The sequence below is a fragment of the Myxocyprinus asiaticus genome, chromosome 21 (assembly GCF_019703515.2).
Source record: "Myxocyprinus asiaticus isolate MX2 ecotype Aquarium Trade chromosome 21, UBuf_Myxa_2, whole genome shotgun sequence".
Lineage (NCBI taxonomy): Eukaryota > Metazoa > Chordata > Actinopteri > Cypriniformes > Catostomidae > Myxocyprinus > Myxocyprinus asiaticus.
In genome coordinates, this window is record NC_059364.1 from 9,619,266 (window position 1) to 9,637,456 (window position 18,191).

General features: G+C 37.1%; 1 protein-coding gene across 1 annotated transcript in view; it reads left to right on the top strand.

Annotated features, from left to right (window-relative positions):
- Positions 1 to 18,191, top strand: part of LOC127412425 (cartilage acidic protein 1-like) — a 72,848-nt gene that overhangs the window by 12,201 nt on the left and 42,456 nt on the right. Inside the window, exons 5-10 of the mRNA XM_051648766.1 lie at positions 496 to 630; positions 754 to 899; positions 7,241 to 7,377; positions 10,710 to 10,792; positions 11,666 to 11,766; positions 12,884 to 13,052. Coding sequence (XP_051504726.1) covers positions 496 to 630; positions 754 to 899; positions 7,241 to 7,377; positions 10,710 to 10,792; positions 11,666 to 11,766; positions 12,884 to 13,052 — 771 coding nt within the window. The remainder of the gene's footprint in view (positions 1 to 495; positions 631 to 753; positions 900 to 7,240; positions 7,378 to 10,709; positions 10,793 to 11,665; positions 11,767 to 12,883; positions 13,053 to 18,191) is intronic.

Consider the following 18,191-nt stretch of genomic DNA (forward strand, 5'->3'; position numbering starts at 1 on the left):
TAAGTTTTGTCCACTTCAACCACATTCAGAGGTGATCGAAAAAACACTTGTGCACATTGGGCTCGTAGCACCAGAGCAGAGAGGCGCCTCCTCAAAGAAGAGTTTAAACTTGTCTTATTTAAAAGAAAATAGCCATCCAAACAGAAGATACATGTACATAAATGCTGGTTTAACTTGTTTTTTAGGAAGAGATTGTAAAAATGTGAAAATAAAAGCAATGACAAATGTTAAAATCATGCTCACTCAGCCAAGTCATTCTGCTCTATGTCAGCTAGAGGTCAAAGTTGTAGGATGGTGATCGCGATGTAAGTTGTGTTACAGAAAAGCTGGTTAAATGCATATGTTCACACTCCCTGTAATGTGATTGTGGGCAGCCAGAGTCTATGTCAGCAAAAGCAGCAGAGAGCCTTAGCTGAGGAAATGAGCTGGAAAGCCACTAACAATTTCTGCTGCATGTGTGGTGGTGATGATGGCTGTCTCTGCTGTGTGTTATAGGGGGACGGGGGGTCGTGGTTGGCCCGATTCTTAGTCATACTCTACCTGATATATTCTGCGACAATGAGTACAGCCCAAACTTCCTGTTCCGCAACAACGGAGATGGAACATTTACGGACGTGGCTGTGCAAGCAGGTAAGCGAGAGCTGTTGCTTTTATATTTCTTGATGATTTTGTTTTCTAGGGCAAATTTGGAAAGCATTAAACCAATCTGCAGTACACATGAAATGAGGGATGTTTTGATTTTTGTTGTCACAGGGGTCGATGACCCGATGCAGCATGGCCGTGGAGTGGCGTTGGCAGATTTTAATCGGGATGGGAAGACAGACATCGTCTATGGAAACTGGAATGGGCCACATCGTCTGTTCCTACAGCTCAGCAACAATCGCAAGCAAAGGTTTAAGGTGGGGTTTGTGAAATAACTTTTTAGTTTCCATTTGCTATAATGGAGGACAGTAAGGGGAGAGTTACTAAAAAGTTGCATCACTTTTGAGCATAGTGTTTCAGTCTTATTCACTAACCACATGCAACCCAGTTTACCAAACACTAAATGCGCAGAAATAATTCTGCTCCACGTGCATTTAAATTAAGTATTTGTTGTCTTTTTCAGCCAAAACACACCTCCTTTCTTTGAATATTAAGCTTATTATAGATCCCATCTCATTCTCAAAACTTGGCAAATACCACAAATGTCTAAAGATCATGGCAGCCTTTATTTATCAAATGCTGATCAGTTGATGTGGAAGAGCATTATAACTGGGCAAAGAACCAGACGTGGTAAGTATTATACTTCTGAAACTTATTCTGCCCAAACCGCTTAACGCAAAGATGATTTCAGCTGAAGGTGTTCTATCTATTTTTGTTATATGCAAACCATTGACTAAAAACAAAATGTTTTTCATTTTGGTTCATTCTGAGCAAAACTGAAGTTCCGCAGCCTCCCCTCCAAATGGTAACCGGTTAGAACAAAATAAAAGAATGGTTAATAATGTTCTTTTTAAAATGCCAGTACTCTGCGCTGGGTGGGTGAAATACATTGCAATGTTGCCTGTTCTGGAAAGACAAGCCTAAAATAATCCACTTGCCTCACCAAAATAAGTGAAAATAAGCTATTAATTTTTTTCCTGTGTGGTGGATTTATTAGCATAGAAATCATAAGTGTACAGTTAATTAACAGTTAAGTATCATTTTAATTACAGATCTGCTTCTCAGTCAAGACCCGGCAGCATCAAATCTGTATTAATGCATCATATCTAACAATAATTCAGTGAAGATTTTGAAATATCTAAGAAAAGTTATTTTTACATCTAATAATGTTATTCCTGTATCTGGATTAGCCGTGCATGTACAGTATATGTGGTAATTATACATAGTTGTTAAAAAAGCTCTTCATCCACAGAATGCGATATCCACAGTGGGCAGTTTCCTTCTGGATCAAAGCAAATGTTTAATTCTTTAGGGTAATATGAAGTTGTTTTGTTCCAAAAAATTACTGTGATAAACCCTTTGGCCTTTGGTTCATGAAAAAATGATCAGAATGAAATTAAGAAAGGAATAATTGACGACGGGCCATTGAATTGTTTAAAAATAATGCACACCCGAGGTGTGTGCATTATTTGTAAACAATTCAACGGGCCAGAGTCAATTATTCCGCTTATACCACGGTTACCACACCTTAAGACATCGTTCAGGGTTTTATCTCAAGACATTTTCTGGTTTTCGTCCCTAAAACGCTCTTGTGAGTGGAACTACTTTCTTCCGCCACATATTCAGCGTCTTGCTTTAATACAGTCGGAGCCTTCGTTGCTAATTCGAAAACGTGACATTAGAACTAGCAACGGAGGCTTGTGCTGCTTTACTCGAGGACTTACTGGAGTAACAAGTTAGTGTGTTTGTGCATGTGTGTGAGAGAGTTTGCATTTGAGTGATCGAAAGAGAGAGAAATCGTTTCTGGGATTACCTTTTTTGTTGCAGCTCTCGTCAGAAGTAACATCGCTTTAAAATTGGCATATTCCCATGATAAACCTTAACAACTTTTTTTCATCCCCACTGAGATGCAGGAGTGCGCTGACATGACGACTCTGTTTTTCTCTCACGAGTATGTTTGGGCCTTAAGTGTATGTGTTACATGTATAATGTGTGTCCACGAGTGCGGGAGTGTGTGTGTGTGTGTGTGTGTGTGTGTGAGAGGGGGAGCGTGAGGGTTTTTACCACAGATATCTCAGATCATATAGAAACTGTTGTATTGCTCAAGTGTATCTTGCTCTGATACAGCTCAAGCCTTTGTTGCTAATTCGAAAACGTCATGTTAGAACCAGCAACAGAGGATGCGCTCTCTCTCTCTCTCTCTCTCTCTCTCTCTCTCTCTCTCTCTCTCTCTCTCTCTCTCTCTCTCTCTCTGTGTGTGTGTGTGTGTGTAAGCGAAACGGGGGGACGGTGCTTTCCACTACAGCTATGTGAGGCTGATTAGGGCGAAATATATTGAAACATTAAAAGTTATTTCGGATAATATAAATTGTTGTATTGATCAAGTCGTGGAGATACGGCTCTATTTGTCAGTTGCGACTGGAGTCTTAGTGTGCGCGCATATGCGTGTGAGTGTGTGTAAGTGCGGGGAGACGAAGAAGCGTGAGGGCTCTTTTTAACCAAAATTGAAATATATGTTGTATATTTTAGACATTGTTTGATGTTTTTAACTGATTTACTTTAACCAATGACTTTGTTTATATGGTTATTTTGTTTTGGTAGCCTGTAGGGCTCTTTGAAATAACTGAAATGATTTGGTGAAGTGACATTGAACCGTTATGCGGCCAAGACCTGGAACTACTTTATAGCTGTGAGTTTACTTGAAAAATAATTGCATACCTTAGAATGTCCGTGAACCAATCAGAATCAAGCATTCAACAGACCGGTGGTATAACCGGTTATAGTCGGTTACCGGCATTTAACAATAACGTTTTCACTCTGGAACAACTGAAAATCACTTTGATCCCATTTTCGGGTACGTTCTGCTAAAAACTTCATTTTCGGCTTTCATTTTCGTTTCTTGAACCGTTTTTAGTCCCTTTTATACTTAGAAATGTAAGACTAAAGTTTGAAAATCTCCCATTGACATAGATTGATAGTATGTTCAACATTCAAAATGTACTACAATCACTGGTGTTTTTTTTTACTTTATCACATGCAAATCTAGTTTTGATTATATTAGATGTGAAAATACTGAATGGTAGCCTTCACTTTTCATCTGTGCAATTATTTATAGTCTCATGCAGAACAAGACATGATCCCTTAATTTTTTGCTATATAATTATTCTTCTGACAGAAGACACAGATGATAATATAAAAACATCTGCTGTCTGATTAGAGTATTGCATTATTCTCTAATCAGTTTTCTATTGTTTGCATGGTGACCTGACCCTCATTTCAGCTGGTAGAGCACAGTGATTGTAATTAGTCACAGGGGTTAAGGTCTCGAACCTCGCTATGTTTCCTGAGACTCACAGGAGAAGACACGCAGGAAGTTTTGAGATCTCTGATAATAGTTTGTCTGAATCAAGTCCGAATGTGATGATAAAGTTTTTTGAGAATGATGTGCATAATATTTAGGCAATTGAAAAATGTTTTTTAACTGTTTTTCTATGTTAACCTGTGCTAGGTGGACGTCTTTGACCATTGCATCGCAATGTTTAGTTGCTGTGTCACATTAAAAGGAGCTGAACTGTTCAATTAATTGTGCTGCATCTAGCTTTTTTATACGCAAGGATGCATTCGGTGTAAATGGCCTCTTAGTCTAACTGTACAGTAGGTTGTTTACAGTTGTTAAGATGTGCGGTTACAGATGTGCATGTGTTAGCTATTTTAAAATGACTTTCAATGCCTCGGAGTAAATTACTGTATATGTGTGAATGCCTCAGTGTTTGTGTGTGTGTGTGTGTGTGTATTTGACTGGAGCATGTGTGTGTGTGTGTTATGGATGGAGCAGGGCTGTGTGTGTAAATCTTCTCTGACTTAAGGTTGATCCCTTTGTTAGCAGCAGTGATCGGCTCCTTTTGCAGTGAGATAAATGTCAGCAGGGAGCTGTTTTATGGGGGTCAGTTGTTGGGTTAAAGTGTCTTGTGGGAACCCTTACAGAAGGATATGTGCAGGTGAAATGCAGCGTGGGCTTTTGTGACCTATGCCAACTATAATTGAGACGTAATGAAGATGCTCTGTTGTTCCATGTGTTAATTAAACCATAAAGTTGCTAGATAAGCACACAAGCTTGTGATAGTGCATGTGTTAGTCATAACACATGGTTGACCAGTTTTTTAAATCCCAAATTAGGACCCTTGTCTCAAACAATGATAGGAATAACAGTAGTTCTAAAAGATGTAGTTTATTTAATTGGAAGGATTGTAGTTGTCATATGTTTTGTTAAAGTCTAGTGTGTTTAAGCCTGGGAGCCCTCTTTCTAACCCTCTTTTCCCCCTACTATTTTATTTTGTTTCACCGAATTTTGAACAGAATCAAATGTAAAACGTTGAAATATGGGTAGGGTTAGGATTTAGGGTAAGGGTTGGGGTAGGGTTAGGTTTAGAATTAGGGGTGAGGTTAATAGTGTAACTACAGATGTAATTAAATACAGATACTTTAAATGTACAGTGCAATGACATGTATGTACATATTAAGTACATTGTACCAAATGCTTAAATACATAGTAGTTAATGACACCTAATATAAAGTGGGCACCAAATTGTTTCTGTAGATTTGGACATTTAGGTATTTGACAATAAACTTCAGATTCAACATCAAGATTTTGGATTTAAGTTTATTTACTATATGTACAGTATAAAGGAAGGTGTATATGTTTGGTGCTGTGACTGGTCACCATTTCTTTTAAGTTTTTCCACAAATTTTTAAATCACATTTGAGCTTTTTGGCATTAATTTTGTAGTGTGACAAATGCATTCTTAGAAGTACAAATATTGCATGTCTCTCAAATAATATAAGGTCATAAAAACTGTAATCAAAATAATCATACAATAATTTTTTTAAATAGTTGGTAACACTTTACAATAAGGTTCCGTTTGTTAACATTAGTTAACAACGTTAGTTAACATACTTGTATAGCATTTATTCATCTTAGTTCATGTTAATTTAATCAAAAGTTGGATATGTTAACATTAGTTAACGCTTTATGAACTAACCTGAACTACTGAACAATTGTATTTTTATTAACAAACATTAACAAAGATGAACAGATGCTGTAATAAATATACTGTTCATTGTAATTGCATGATACTTAATGCATTAATGTTAATAAATGGAACCTTATTGTAAAGTGTTATCAAATAATTTCAGATTAAGTTTAGCATGTCACACTGCAGGACAATGCTCTCACTGTCTGATATGTAAAAAATTCATTAACGTGAATTTACAGTTTAACTAAAGAATTCAAGACACATTTCATCAAATACTTTTAACACAAAATTTAACTAAACAAAATTGCATAAAATGTGAAAATTCCACATAGTACAAGCATTTTTATATTCTATGTGAAAAAGTGAAACAAAACAAAAAAAAAGGATCTATCTACAGTATCTGCCTGTCCATTCTACCATTAGCAGTAGAGATGATCATTATTTACTCTGTCTCAACTGTCACTCCTTTTCTGGGTTCTGTCCAGAGATGGCCATCACCTCTCCTTCAACCAGACAGCAGAAGGTCACATCATGGGCTTTCTCTTGGAGGTTTTATGAGCCCTATAATTAAAATTGGGGTTAATACTTGAGAAAGTGCAGGCGTGCTCAATAACTCTTCCATGACTCGTTGCTGCTCTACTGCAACATGGCGATGGTGGTTACCTTCCTCTGCTCCCACTCCCTGGTGTTTAATGCTGTGATTTACCTGCATCTTATTTCTCTGTGTCATAAGTGTCACAGATCTGGCTATCCTATTCCTAAAACTGATCTGTGTAATTTTGTTGATGGTACAATACATTCTCCTTTCCCAGTTTAATGTGCAGAGACAACTATAAGTAAGCCATTCGTTTGTTGATTTACCCGAAGAGTGTACATACTGTGGCGTTTTTAACATAGCTTTGTCTGTCAAATCCATAACTTGACCACTTGGTTTCAGCATCTCGACCAGCATGACAAACAGAAGCTACATTGGATCAACATAATTTGCTTGAGTTTGGGCACAACTACATGTGTAGGGGCTTTCTTGATCCTTTCCTTTTCCAAACTTAAGCCACCCACTTTGTGCAGAAGGTTGAGGGTTTTTACGAGGCACATACTCCAATAACTATATCCAAACTTTAGTCGTTGATGGTAAATGAAATAATTTTCCAAACAAAAATAAAGTTCAAAATACACCTAGTCACTTATGGACATGTGTCGAAAAGCTGTATGTGGTGCTGTCACCTGGATACGAACCGGGGTTGCTACTGGTTTATACAACCAATGGTAGATTGGCATAGTTTTGAGGAGAGCTCTCTATTTTTGCAATTCAATTTGGTGCCACTAGAGGTGCAGAAGCTAAACACAGCAGAATAAATTATACTTCAGGGTAGCAGTACATACATGGTGCATTTCCTCAAAGATATTTTTTTTGTCATTGTATTTGAAGTGATACGGCGCACTTGCCAATGCTTGTTTTTATAAACTTGTTCCTCCAGACAGAGAAAAGCTTGTTCAGTAACTAATGCTAGATAAAAGGAGTGTGTCAATGTGCCCATGTTGATGTCTTTGTTCCTCTGTACCAGGACATCGCCTCACAGAAGTTTTCCATGCCATCTCCTGTTCGCACAGTCATTGCAGCCGACTTTGACAATGACAATGAATTGGAGGTCTTTTTCAACAACATTGCCTACAGAGGACCCTCAGCCAACAGACTGTTCAGGTATATTAAAAAGGACATCTAGCTAAATTTGTAAATTATGAGGTCCCAGAACAATATATTCACAAAGCCAGACCTTTGACTAAAATGGCAAAGGTTTGGTCTGTATTGCAGCTTAACCTGGCAAACAACTGCCCACTTAGACAGGAAAAGCTGTCTAACTGACATGTAGCTGATCAATCACAGCCAATTTTATCCTTATGTTCCGTTTAGGGGTGGGGTTGTCTGAGATATATTATACCATAATAAAAGACCAGCGTGGGAATAAGCGACAGTCTCCTCAAGCGATTGTATAGACTATTTCACAGATATAGCCTATACAAAGCAGAATATAAAGTTCTGGTCATGGATATCCGCTTTACTTGATACTACGTGCCTCAAATGAAACTGAATATTTTTAAAAGATTTAATGTCTGTAACCTGACAAACTCATTAACTATCAACACATAAACTTGCGTACACAACTCTATTTCCAGCCGAACTGAATAAAAAGCCCTGCTTGCTCTTACTCTCAGAAGTTCCATCAAACCAGCCAATCAGATTAGGACTGACTAACTTGAAAAAACTTTTTTTTAGTTTTTTGTGCAGTATTCATCTGACGGTTGGTAAAGTGTGAGCAACAGTGTAAATTAAAGGGGGCTGCACACCGGACGCATCTGGCATAACATGGCACGTTCTAAAATTCAAAACAATTATTTTCTACGAAGGTACATACACAGCGTGGTCTCGCCATCTCTGGAAGCTGCTCAAAAATCTGCAGCACCACGGAGCATAACTCGCATAGTTTTCTATTAAATTCGACCCAAATCATTATCAAAGGACAAAGATTATTTACTCTGACCATCAGTGGATTATATATTATGTATATGTATCTTTCATATAGCCTACACAATGTATTTTCAGTGTCAAGTATGTCTTTTGTGGTTTGACCACTTGAATGAAAACTCATTAAAGCTACATACAGAGAAATTGCATTATAATTTCTAATCATTCAGTTCACGCAATTAAACCAGTTTTATACGTTAACCTGCAAACTCATCAACGTCACTTTGTTCATTCTTGAGGAGTACAAAAACCTTCGGAACTTTTGTGTGTATACATCCTGTACAAGGAGCTCTAAAATACCGGTCCTGTGTTGTGATACCTGTGCCTCACGACCTGCTTCAGTAGATTGTATACTGCAAACAGTAAACTTGCAGTAGTTAGTATATCACCCTCTTGTGGTCTCCCAATGCTGTTAAGCCAGACATTAAACAGAAGCCCAAATGAGTGAATTGGAAAGGCTTCTAATTTAAATGCTGGCTAATGTTAATATATCGATGCCACAAAAATATATCAATAAACTAATGTGCCGATCAGTAATCAATATATCAATATTTTATGACATGCCTAATATACAGTATATACACTGGCGGCCAAAAGTTTGGAATAATGTATAGATTTTGCTCTTATGGAAAGAAATTGGCCAAAGTGGCATTCAACTGATCGCAGTGTATAGTCAGGACATTAATAATGTGAAAAATTACTATTACAATTTGAAAGAAATGTTCAGAACTTCTTAAACTACTTCAAAGAGTTCTCATCAAAAAATCCTCCATGTGCAGCAATGACAGCTTTGCAGATCCTTGGCATTCTAGCTGTCAGTTTGTCTAAATACTCAGGTGATATTTCACCCCACACTTCCTGTAGCACTTGCCATAGATGTGACTAGCTGATCCCACAAAAGCCCAATGGGGTTAAGATCCATAACACTCTTTTCAAATTATCTGTTGTCCAATGTCTGTGTTTCTTTGCCCACTCTAACCTTTTCTTTTTGTTTTTCTGTTTCAAAAGTGGCTTTTTCTTTGCACGTCTTCTCTTTACTGTTGTACATGAAACTGGTGTTGAGCGGGTAGAATTCAATGAAGCAGTCAGCTGAGGACACGTGAGGCGTCTATTTCTCAAACTAGAGACTCTGATGTACTTATCCTCTTGTTTAGTTGTACATCTGTACATCTGGCCTTCAACATCTCTTTCTGTACTTGTTAGAGCCAGTTGTCCTTTGTCTTTGAAGACTGTAGTGTACACCTTTGTATGAAATCTTCAGTTTTTTGGCAGTTTCAAGCATTGTATAGTCTTCATTCCTCAAAACAATGATTGACTGACGATTTTCTAGAGAAAGCTGTTTCTTTTTTGCCATTTTTGACCTAATACTGACCTTAAGACATGCCAGTCTATTGCATTCTGTGGCAATTCAAAAACAAACACAAAGTCAATGTTAAGCTTCATTTAACGAACCAAATAGCTTTCAACTGTGTTTGATATAATGGCAAGTGATTTTCTAGTACCAAATTTAGCATGATTACTCAAAGATAAGGTGTTGGAGTGATGGCTGCTGGAAATGGAGCCTGTCTAGATTTGATCAAAAATGACTTTTTTCAAATAGTGATGGTGCTGATTTTTACATCAGTAATGTCCTGACTATACTTTGTGATCAGTTGAATGCCACTTTGGAGAATTAAAGTACCAATTTCTTTCCACAACAGCAAAATCTGCACGTTATTCCAAACCTTTTGCCGCCAGTGTGTGTATGTGTGTGTGTGTGTGTGTGTGTGTGTGTATACAAATATATATATATATATATATATATATATATATATATATATATATATATATATATATATAATGTATGTGTACAGTATACTGTACACACAGATAGATACATACATACACATACACACACACACACACACACACACTATATTGTATTTCTATCCAATTTCATGCTTGATTAATATGATCTCACAAAGAACAGTATTTTGATTATGTAATAGAGGTATTTCTGTAACATTTACATTGTAAGACAGGAAATATTTATGGAAACTCTCTCTTTCCATTTTGGGGATTTGGTGGTAAGCCCAGGCTGTACTACATGCCAAAAAATCCAACAACCAGACCTCAACTCTACCTGATGGGAAATTACCTCTACATCTGACCCTCACCTTTCCTATTAAGAACACTGTAATATTAAACAGAGAACATTGTTTAAAATTTGCTTCTAATCCCAAACTCAAACAATCCAGACTCTCAGTTCTCATAAAGCGAAGCCTTAAGCGCTTTGTATAAAATAACTATAGAAACATCTCGGTTGGCTTTATTAGTCATCAAAATAGAAAGTATGAACTACCAGACTTGGAAATATTATAACTGAATCAGTACTGTGGGGTTTTCAGGAGTCTGTAAATTAATCTCTCCTTTGAGACTTGTTGTATAACATGGAGCAGACAAGGTACATTTGTCTTTGTGTGGAGCTGTCTCAAACCAAAATTCAAAGTGATTCATCTTTACCATGGCAGAATTTCTCGGAGAGAACATGGAGATCCACAGATTGAGGAGCTGAACATCGGGGAGGCCGCGGAACCAGAGGGACGTGGAACTGGTATGAATGGTTTGGCTCAGCCATTCCATCAAAATTTAGTACTTTTTATTTTATAAAAGCATTCCATGATTTTCAGAAATGATAAATATAAGATTGTTCCCCTTATCACTTTAAAATGATCCATAGGTTGTGTAATGTCTTTTTGAGTTATAAAATATTAGGATTGAGCTCTGACAAAAACTTTAAATACAATTTCAGTAACAGAGATTGATCTGGTAGTAACATCCATCTCAGGTGATCCGATCACAAATGGACAGTACTAAATATATATGTAAACAGGGTCCACAACTTTTTGTGACCTGATCACTCAAACTACACTCAAAGGTAAGCAGAAATACAGGTGACCACATCGCATTTGTAGTGTAAACACTCATTCGACCTAATACGTCCCATACAACAGCGAAGGACCACCTATTCACCTGTCAATCAACCATTGCACAAAAACAAAGTTTTTAAATGTTGCAGGTTACATGGAGGGACCCGCCTGCACTGCACATTTCTGGTGTATTATTGTAGTATTACTATTACACATATATAAATAATATTTGGCATATGCACATTTGTTTAAAAATGTGCCTACTAGACTCTAGCTCATCCAAGGTTTTTCTCCTTAAATTGGTTATGGAGTTTTTTCTTACCACTAGATGGCATTATAAATCCAGACTTGTGTGTTACTGTAGTTGTGAGTAGCACCTCGAGTCAACATTAATACTGAGTGCAAACACCACTCATCAAAATGTCACATTATTAGAAAGTTACTGGACTAATTGAAATGCTAGAATGCTAGAAAGCAGTAAGTTGTTTGAGATGGGAAACAACTGTTGTTATATCTGTGATTATGTTCCTGTCTAAAGAGGTATATTTGTATTTCAGGAGCAGCTGTGACTGATTTTGATGGGGATGGACAGCTTGATCTGTTGGTGACACATGGGGAAAGTGCAGCTCAGCCCATCTCTGTGTATAGAGTCACACAGGTGAGGACATATGTTTCAGACAGGTGATGTTTCAGTCACTATTTTTATTTATTTATTCCCTTTTCTCCCCAATTTGGCATGCCCAATTCCCAATGCTCACTAGGTCCTCGAGGTAGCGCAGTTGCTCATCCAGGTGGCGGAGGACAAATCTCAGTTGCCTCCGTTACTGAGACAGTCAGCCCGTGCATCTTATCACGTGGCTTGCTGAGTGCGTTACCACGGAGACTTGGCACGTGTGGAGGCAGTCACGCTATTCCCCGTGATCTCCGCGAACAACTTACCACGTGCCCCATTGAGAGCGAGTACCACTATATTACAACCACAAGGAGGGTAACCCATGTGACTCTACCCTCCCTAGCAACCGGGCCAATTTGGTTGCTTAGGAGTCTTGGCTGGAGTCACTCAGCCAGGCCTGTGTAAAGGTTTGTGTAAAAAAAAAATAGAAAATGAAAACTTTATTTACTTTAAAAAATCGCTTCCTGCCAGCAGTCAACGCATCATTGACATAAGCGCAATGGCGCGTTCATGTGAGAAGCCAGAAGCGTGAGCTTTGTATACAACAGAGGAATGAACATCACGCAAGAGTTAGGTCATTTCAAACAGCAATACAGCTCTGGCCAGAAGCAACGATTTAAAGTTAAAAACGTTTTAATTATCGATTTGTTTCTTACATCAACCTATCGGTTTACTTCAAAAGATATTAATTGATGGACTGGAGTCGTGTGGATTTCTTTTATGCTGCCTAAATATGCCTTTTGGACCGTCAAATAGCCAGCAGTCTAATGGCACCTGTTTACTTGCATTGTATGGACAAAAAGAGCTGTAATGTGCTTATAAAAATCTTCACTTTGGTTCTGCTGAAGAGGGAAAGTTATACAGATTAATTATTGCAGAGTTATGCAATTAATGTGTATAGGATAGTCCAACAGAGTAACAATTGCTCAACCAGTGGTGTAAGTTTGAGGTGGGACTATTTGTTTGTCCAAACAATGGCAAAAAAAGTTCCTTTTTCGCAATTCCTTTGGTGACACTAGTGGAACAGAAATTACACACTTCACCTTTTTTCTAAATTACTGTTTGGACATGGAGTATTTTGATTGTTGATTTCTCTTTGCAGGGTTCATCTAATAAATGGCTCCGCGTGATTCCACGCACACAGTTTGGGGCTTTTGCCCGTGGGGCCAAGGTGATAGTTTACACCAAAAGAAATGGCCCCCACACACGCATTATAGATGGAGGATCAGGGTACTTATGTGAGATGGAGCCAGTGGCTCACTTTGGGCTAGGTAAGTATTTCTTATTCATTCTCTCCTTAAAAAGTAGAGATGGGTCATGATTAGGGATTTCACAAAACTATTTTTTGGAAAACGAGTATGAGTACCGATGCTGCTTTTTTGGCACTCACTGATACCGATACCTGGTTTTTTGTTTTTATTTTTTCTGAATTTCATATTCAACAGTTTATTTAAATGTTATCATCAAAATGGGTTCTAAATAAATGAATTCATAAAAACTGTAATCTAATTAAAATAGAACATTTAATTTTTTATATAATATTGTTTTATTCTTATCAAATGAAGAGCTTTTATACAGAACCTCACAGCACAATCCAAAATACAACATTGGAGTTATTTTTGTCAAATAAATTACTGCACAACAGAGCATCACAGATATGATATATTGCTTAAATATAAGATAATTATTATTTATTTATTATTATTATTAGTAGTAATATTGCAGTGAATATTTCATAACTATATACAGTAGTGATATATTTATTTAGTAGTTTTTTTACATTTAAATTTATCTTTTATTTTGGCGGAAACTTTTATTTTGGAGGGAATCCCTTTTCATTTCTGTGTGTTTCTGAAGGCAGATTCTCACCTATTGAAAAGCATCATGTGACCCAGTGTGATTATTAAACCACAAAAGGCTGCTATCTCATTAAATGACAATTTAGTCTGCATGTGCTGTGCATTACATAGTAAATTAGCGCTCTGCCCGCTGTCATCTGCTACAAACAGAGCACGCAATGCTCATGATGGTGTTTTTGAGCTCCTTGGTATGAGCAGTCAGCACATTTACATTCAAACATTCTTAAAACTATTTACTTTGAAGCATGGAGCACATGCAAACTATACAGCATATTTATCTCATTAAATCGCAGCCTTTGCAGTTTAATAATCACACTAGGACATAACTTGATTTTAACTTGTGCACTGAATGTTTATGCAATGACATTCGCATGTCAAATCTGTTTTTAGTATTGGAGAATTTTTACCAGCACGAGTACAAGTGCTTGAGCACAGTATCGGATCCGATTCCGATACTAGTAAAGAGACATCCGTTGCCATGATGGTCAACTAATGGACTAATTGTCCAACAACAGTATGTGTGTGTGTGTATGTGTGTGTATATATATATATATATATATATATATATATATATATATATATATATATAATATATACAGTATATAAGGTTGTTTTTAGCAACAGTTCTGTAATTAGCGTGCTGACAGCAAGCTGTGCTTTAGCTGTTAGACAGTTTGCTAGGTATAACCTTTTGGAAAAGCACTGGTGCTACAACCATACACTTTCAGACGGATGTCTTTTTTGAGCTGTTTATTTGAACATCCCATTGTGAGCATTGCATTTTTAAGATGTGTCAATTAAAAATAGTCCAACTTTCTTGAAGCCTCTTACATCTGTTCAATTCCATTGTGGTCTGTCTAGCTGATTTGAATGCAAGAACACATTTTATGTAAATGCCCCCAGAGAAACACGTCCAATTGGGGTCAAGTGAACCCAAAACCATCCTAATTATACAGGGCTTCCTTAAAGGGATAGAAAATTAAAAATGAAAAACCTGTCTTTATCTACTCACTCTAATGTGGTACTTCATGACTTTCCTCTGTGTAACACACAAAGTGGAGTTTTGGCAGAATGTTAGAGACTGACAACCTTAGTCACCATTACCTTTTATTGCTGCTTTGTTTTCAAGCAATGAAAGTGAATGGTGAATGAGGCAGTTCATATTTTAATTTTTTTTTAGTTTTGCACATCTCTACCACAACAAGCCTGAAAATTCTTTGCATAAAGATCACATTAAGAAAGTTACAGCTATTTAATTGACCAGACCTGTAAAATATATATTTCATAAGTGTATCCACTGTGCGGAATCATTCACGAAAATGTTCTGGGTCGGCGAGCAGAAGGAAAACAAGCGCCCGCTCTGCTGATTCATTACAGAGAAACAATTATGATGTAACTCCAGGTCATGTTCAGTGGGGGGCTCGGGTTTCATTCTGTTATAAAGCAGAAACATAATCCTCCATGTGGAGGCTGGTTCCTTGAATATCCTTATAGACTGGAGGCCCAGAGAGAAGCCAGTAGAGAAGCCTGCAGGTGCAACAGCCGGTGGCAGCCGACTGGGACCTTCCCCACATGGCTTCATCAGGGAGCTATTGGACAGATTTGTTGCAGGGACAGGCTGCCAGCTGGAAGCTCAGAATGTGCTGTGAAAAACAAAATGATAGCCATCAGTTTTCACAGGATCACCCCACGGTCTTTATCAGTAAGAGTGTTTGTAAGTTGAGTGTTCCTGTAGCTCAGCTGGGAGGGCATGGCACTAGTAATGCAAAGGTTATGGGTTCAATTCTTAGGGAATGCATGGACTAAAAAAATACATCCCTTGAATTAACTTTAAGTCACTTAGTTTGGGTTAGGGTCCTAATACTTTGGATCAGTTCACAAACTGTATATGTAAAATTTCAAGAAAAAAAAAGTTCTGGTGCCACAGTACCATATGGTAGTACCATGCCAAAAGGATTATTTTTTTTTTTTTCTCTTTGTTTGCTTAGAGTTTGCTCATTTATAGCTTGGAAGACTTAATTGAGTTCTCAATTTTATTACATTTAAGCATCAACATTGTTTCTGGTGTTTTTGCTAAATTTCCTCAAGAGAAATACAATAGAAAGAGGTCATATTGAAATATCTGACTTTTGTTTGCAGACTTTGGTATCTTGGCAAATCTGTGCACAGTTTGAAATGTTGAGATCTGAATGATTACCTAATACAAATACCATGGAGTTGACATTGTACTTCAAGGTACTTCAAATTATACCACAGTATTACCACAAAAAAATAAAAAAATAAAATAACATGGTATTAACATGGTACCATCTGCAAAAATCCATGGTAATACCATGGTACTTTATTAAAAGGAACACCAGTATTGGTTATCAGCATTATAAAGTGCAGTCATTAAAGCCTTCCAATTTTCCACATTCAACTTATAAAATACGAATTACTCAGTACGTGCAGATGCTCAGTATGGCTCTCTTCCCCAACAAAACTGTCTCTTTCAGTAACTGCTGGTGAAATGTCATCCTTTTTGTCTTGAGAGGCACCTGAGCCAGCACTGGCTCTGCCAGGAGCACGGTGGATCTGTTTACCTAAAAAAATGTTGCTTTAATTAAGATCTGGGAAGGCGGTCAAGGCTTCTCTCCTGCTTGACTAAAGGCTATAATGGCAGGAAAGACTAGCGGCCCACTCTTTCCCTCCCCATTTCTGCTTCTTTGAAGCTTTGCTTTCCTCGTCCACCACATTTGTTTCCCTTGGATGGTCTCTCTGATGATCATGACACTGTTACAATGTCTCCTTTAACTGTCATGTTAACCGCTGTCTGAGAGAAAGCCACTTGTGTCTCTGACAATCAGATTCTTTCTGGAGACCTGAAGGGAGTCAATTATTGGATGTTGATCTCTTTTAAAAGGAAATTTCACCTAAACATGAAAATTATGTCATTTACACATGCTCATGTTGTTCCAAACCCATATGACTTTCTTCTGTGGAACAAAAAAGGTGAATTTTTGAACTACATCCCAGACACTGTTTTCTATAAAATGAAAGTAAATAAGGACTAGGGCTGTCAAGCTCTAAAAAATGACAAAAAAGCACCATTAAAACTATCATAAAAGTTTTTCAAACGACTTGTGCACTATATTCAACATCTTCAGAAGTCAAACAAAATCTTTGTTATGATGGTGCTCTTTATCTTATTGAACTGTTCATGGCTGCAACTGGATTATTGAGTCTGTGAGTTGAACGCGGGAATCGGATCGGCCTAATTCATGAACAAATCATTGTGAAATGGATCTGTCGATTCATTAAAAAAGATCAGACTCAAAATAACAATTTGTTCACCAATCGAACATCGCTACTTCTCTCTTGAACATGACAAGGAGAGCTAGGCCAGAAGGTTTTCAGTGAATAACCTCGTGCGACCCTCCGTACACATGCTTGGACGTTGTATTTTGACTTCGCAATAAGCAATGCATAATTTAAATTCATTTAAACTGACTGATCTCAGTTCAGGAGACTCTGTGTTGTCAGTAAAGGGTTAAATTTTCGAAGCACGGAGTCATATGACAAAACAACATGGCGCTGTTCACAGCAGAGTTTATCTTTGGGAGAAACGCTAACAAAACTACATCTGGTAAGGAACCTAATTACAATTTTACATTGAAACCTGTTTAAGTCAAGAGTCTCTAGTTTCATCCGATGTGGCATTTTTTAAATTAGAGTGCAAAACGCCATGCTGCTAAACACATTGTACAGTAATGTGTATTTTAGTGCATTTTTACTGTACATTAACACATTGAAAATCAATGCTAAACCTGGTTGGCAATGATTGAATGATGCTGGCCATTACTTTGAATCAGAATTTTTTATGCTAATTTCTGAATTTCTTGTCTCAAAAACATGAATAACCAACGCTCCTGGAAACATAATAAACAACTTAATAAAAAAATAAAATAAAAATCTGACTTTCTATAGCTTGGTATTATTTAAAATGTCACAACTTATTCCTGTTATCCACATATGTTGCCATCAATTTTTAGGAAAACTATTTGCTGTAGATTTTCTTTTTTTGTTGCATTTTTATTAGGTGCTACTAGTTACAAATCAAAAAGGGAAATTGAAAATTCAAACAGCAGTCTGTCTTAGGAGGATAATGACTTAAATGAGTCTGTTCCTCTCATACTGTATATATAGCGCACGAGTTGTATAGACAACTTTAATTGTGTTTTGTGTCCATTTTGAAGTAACTGCATGGACAAAAATTCTCCTTTTGTGTTCCACGGAAGAAAGAAAGTCATATGGTTTTGGAATGACATGAGGGTTAGCAAATTATGACAGAATTTTAATTTTTGGCCAAACTGTTCTTATAACATCTTATTCAATATTAATTCTCAAGTAAATTTGTGTTGTTTTAAGGATGTATATACTTCAGATATTTTATTGGAAAACATCAAGTTATACTGAGTAAAATGATTTTTTTTGCTGTGTGGAGACCTGAGGGAAGTCAATAAATGGATGTTGCTGTAAAATGTTCTTAAATGAAGTGCTTTCCAACCACCA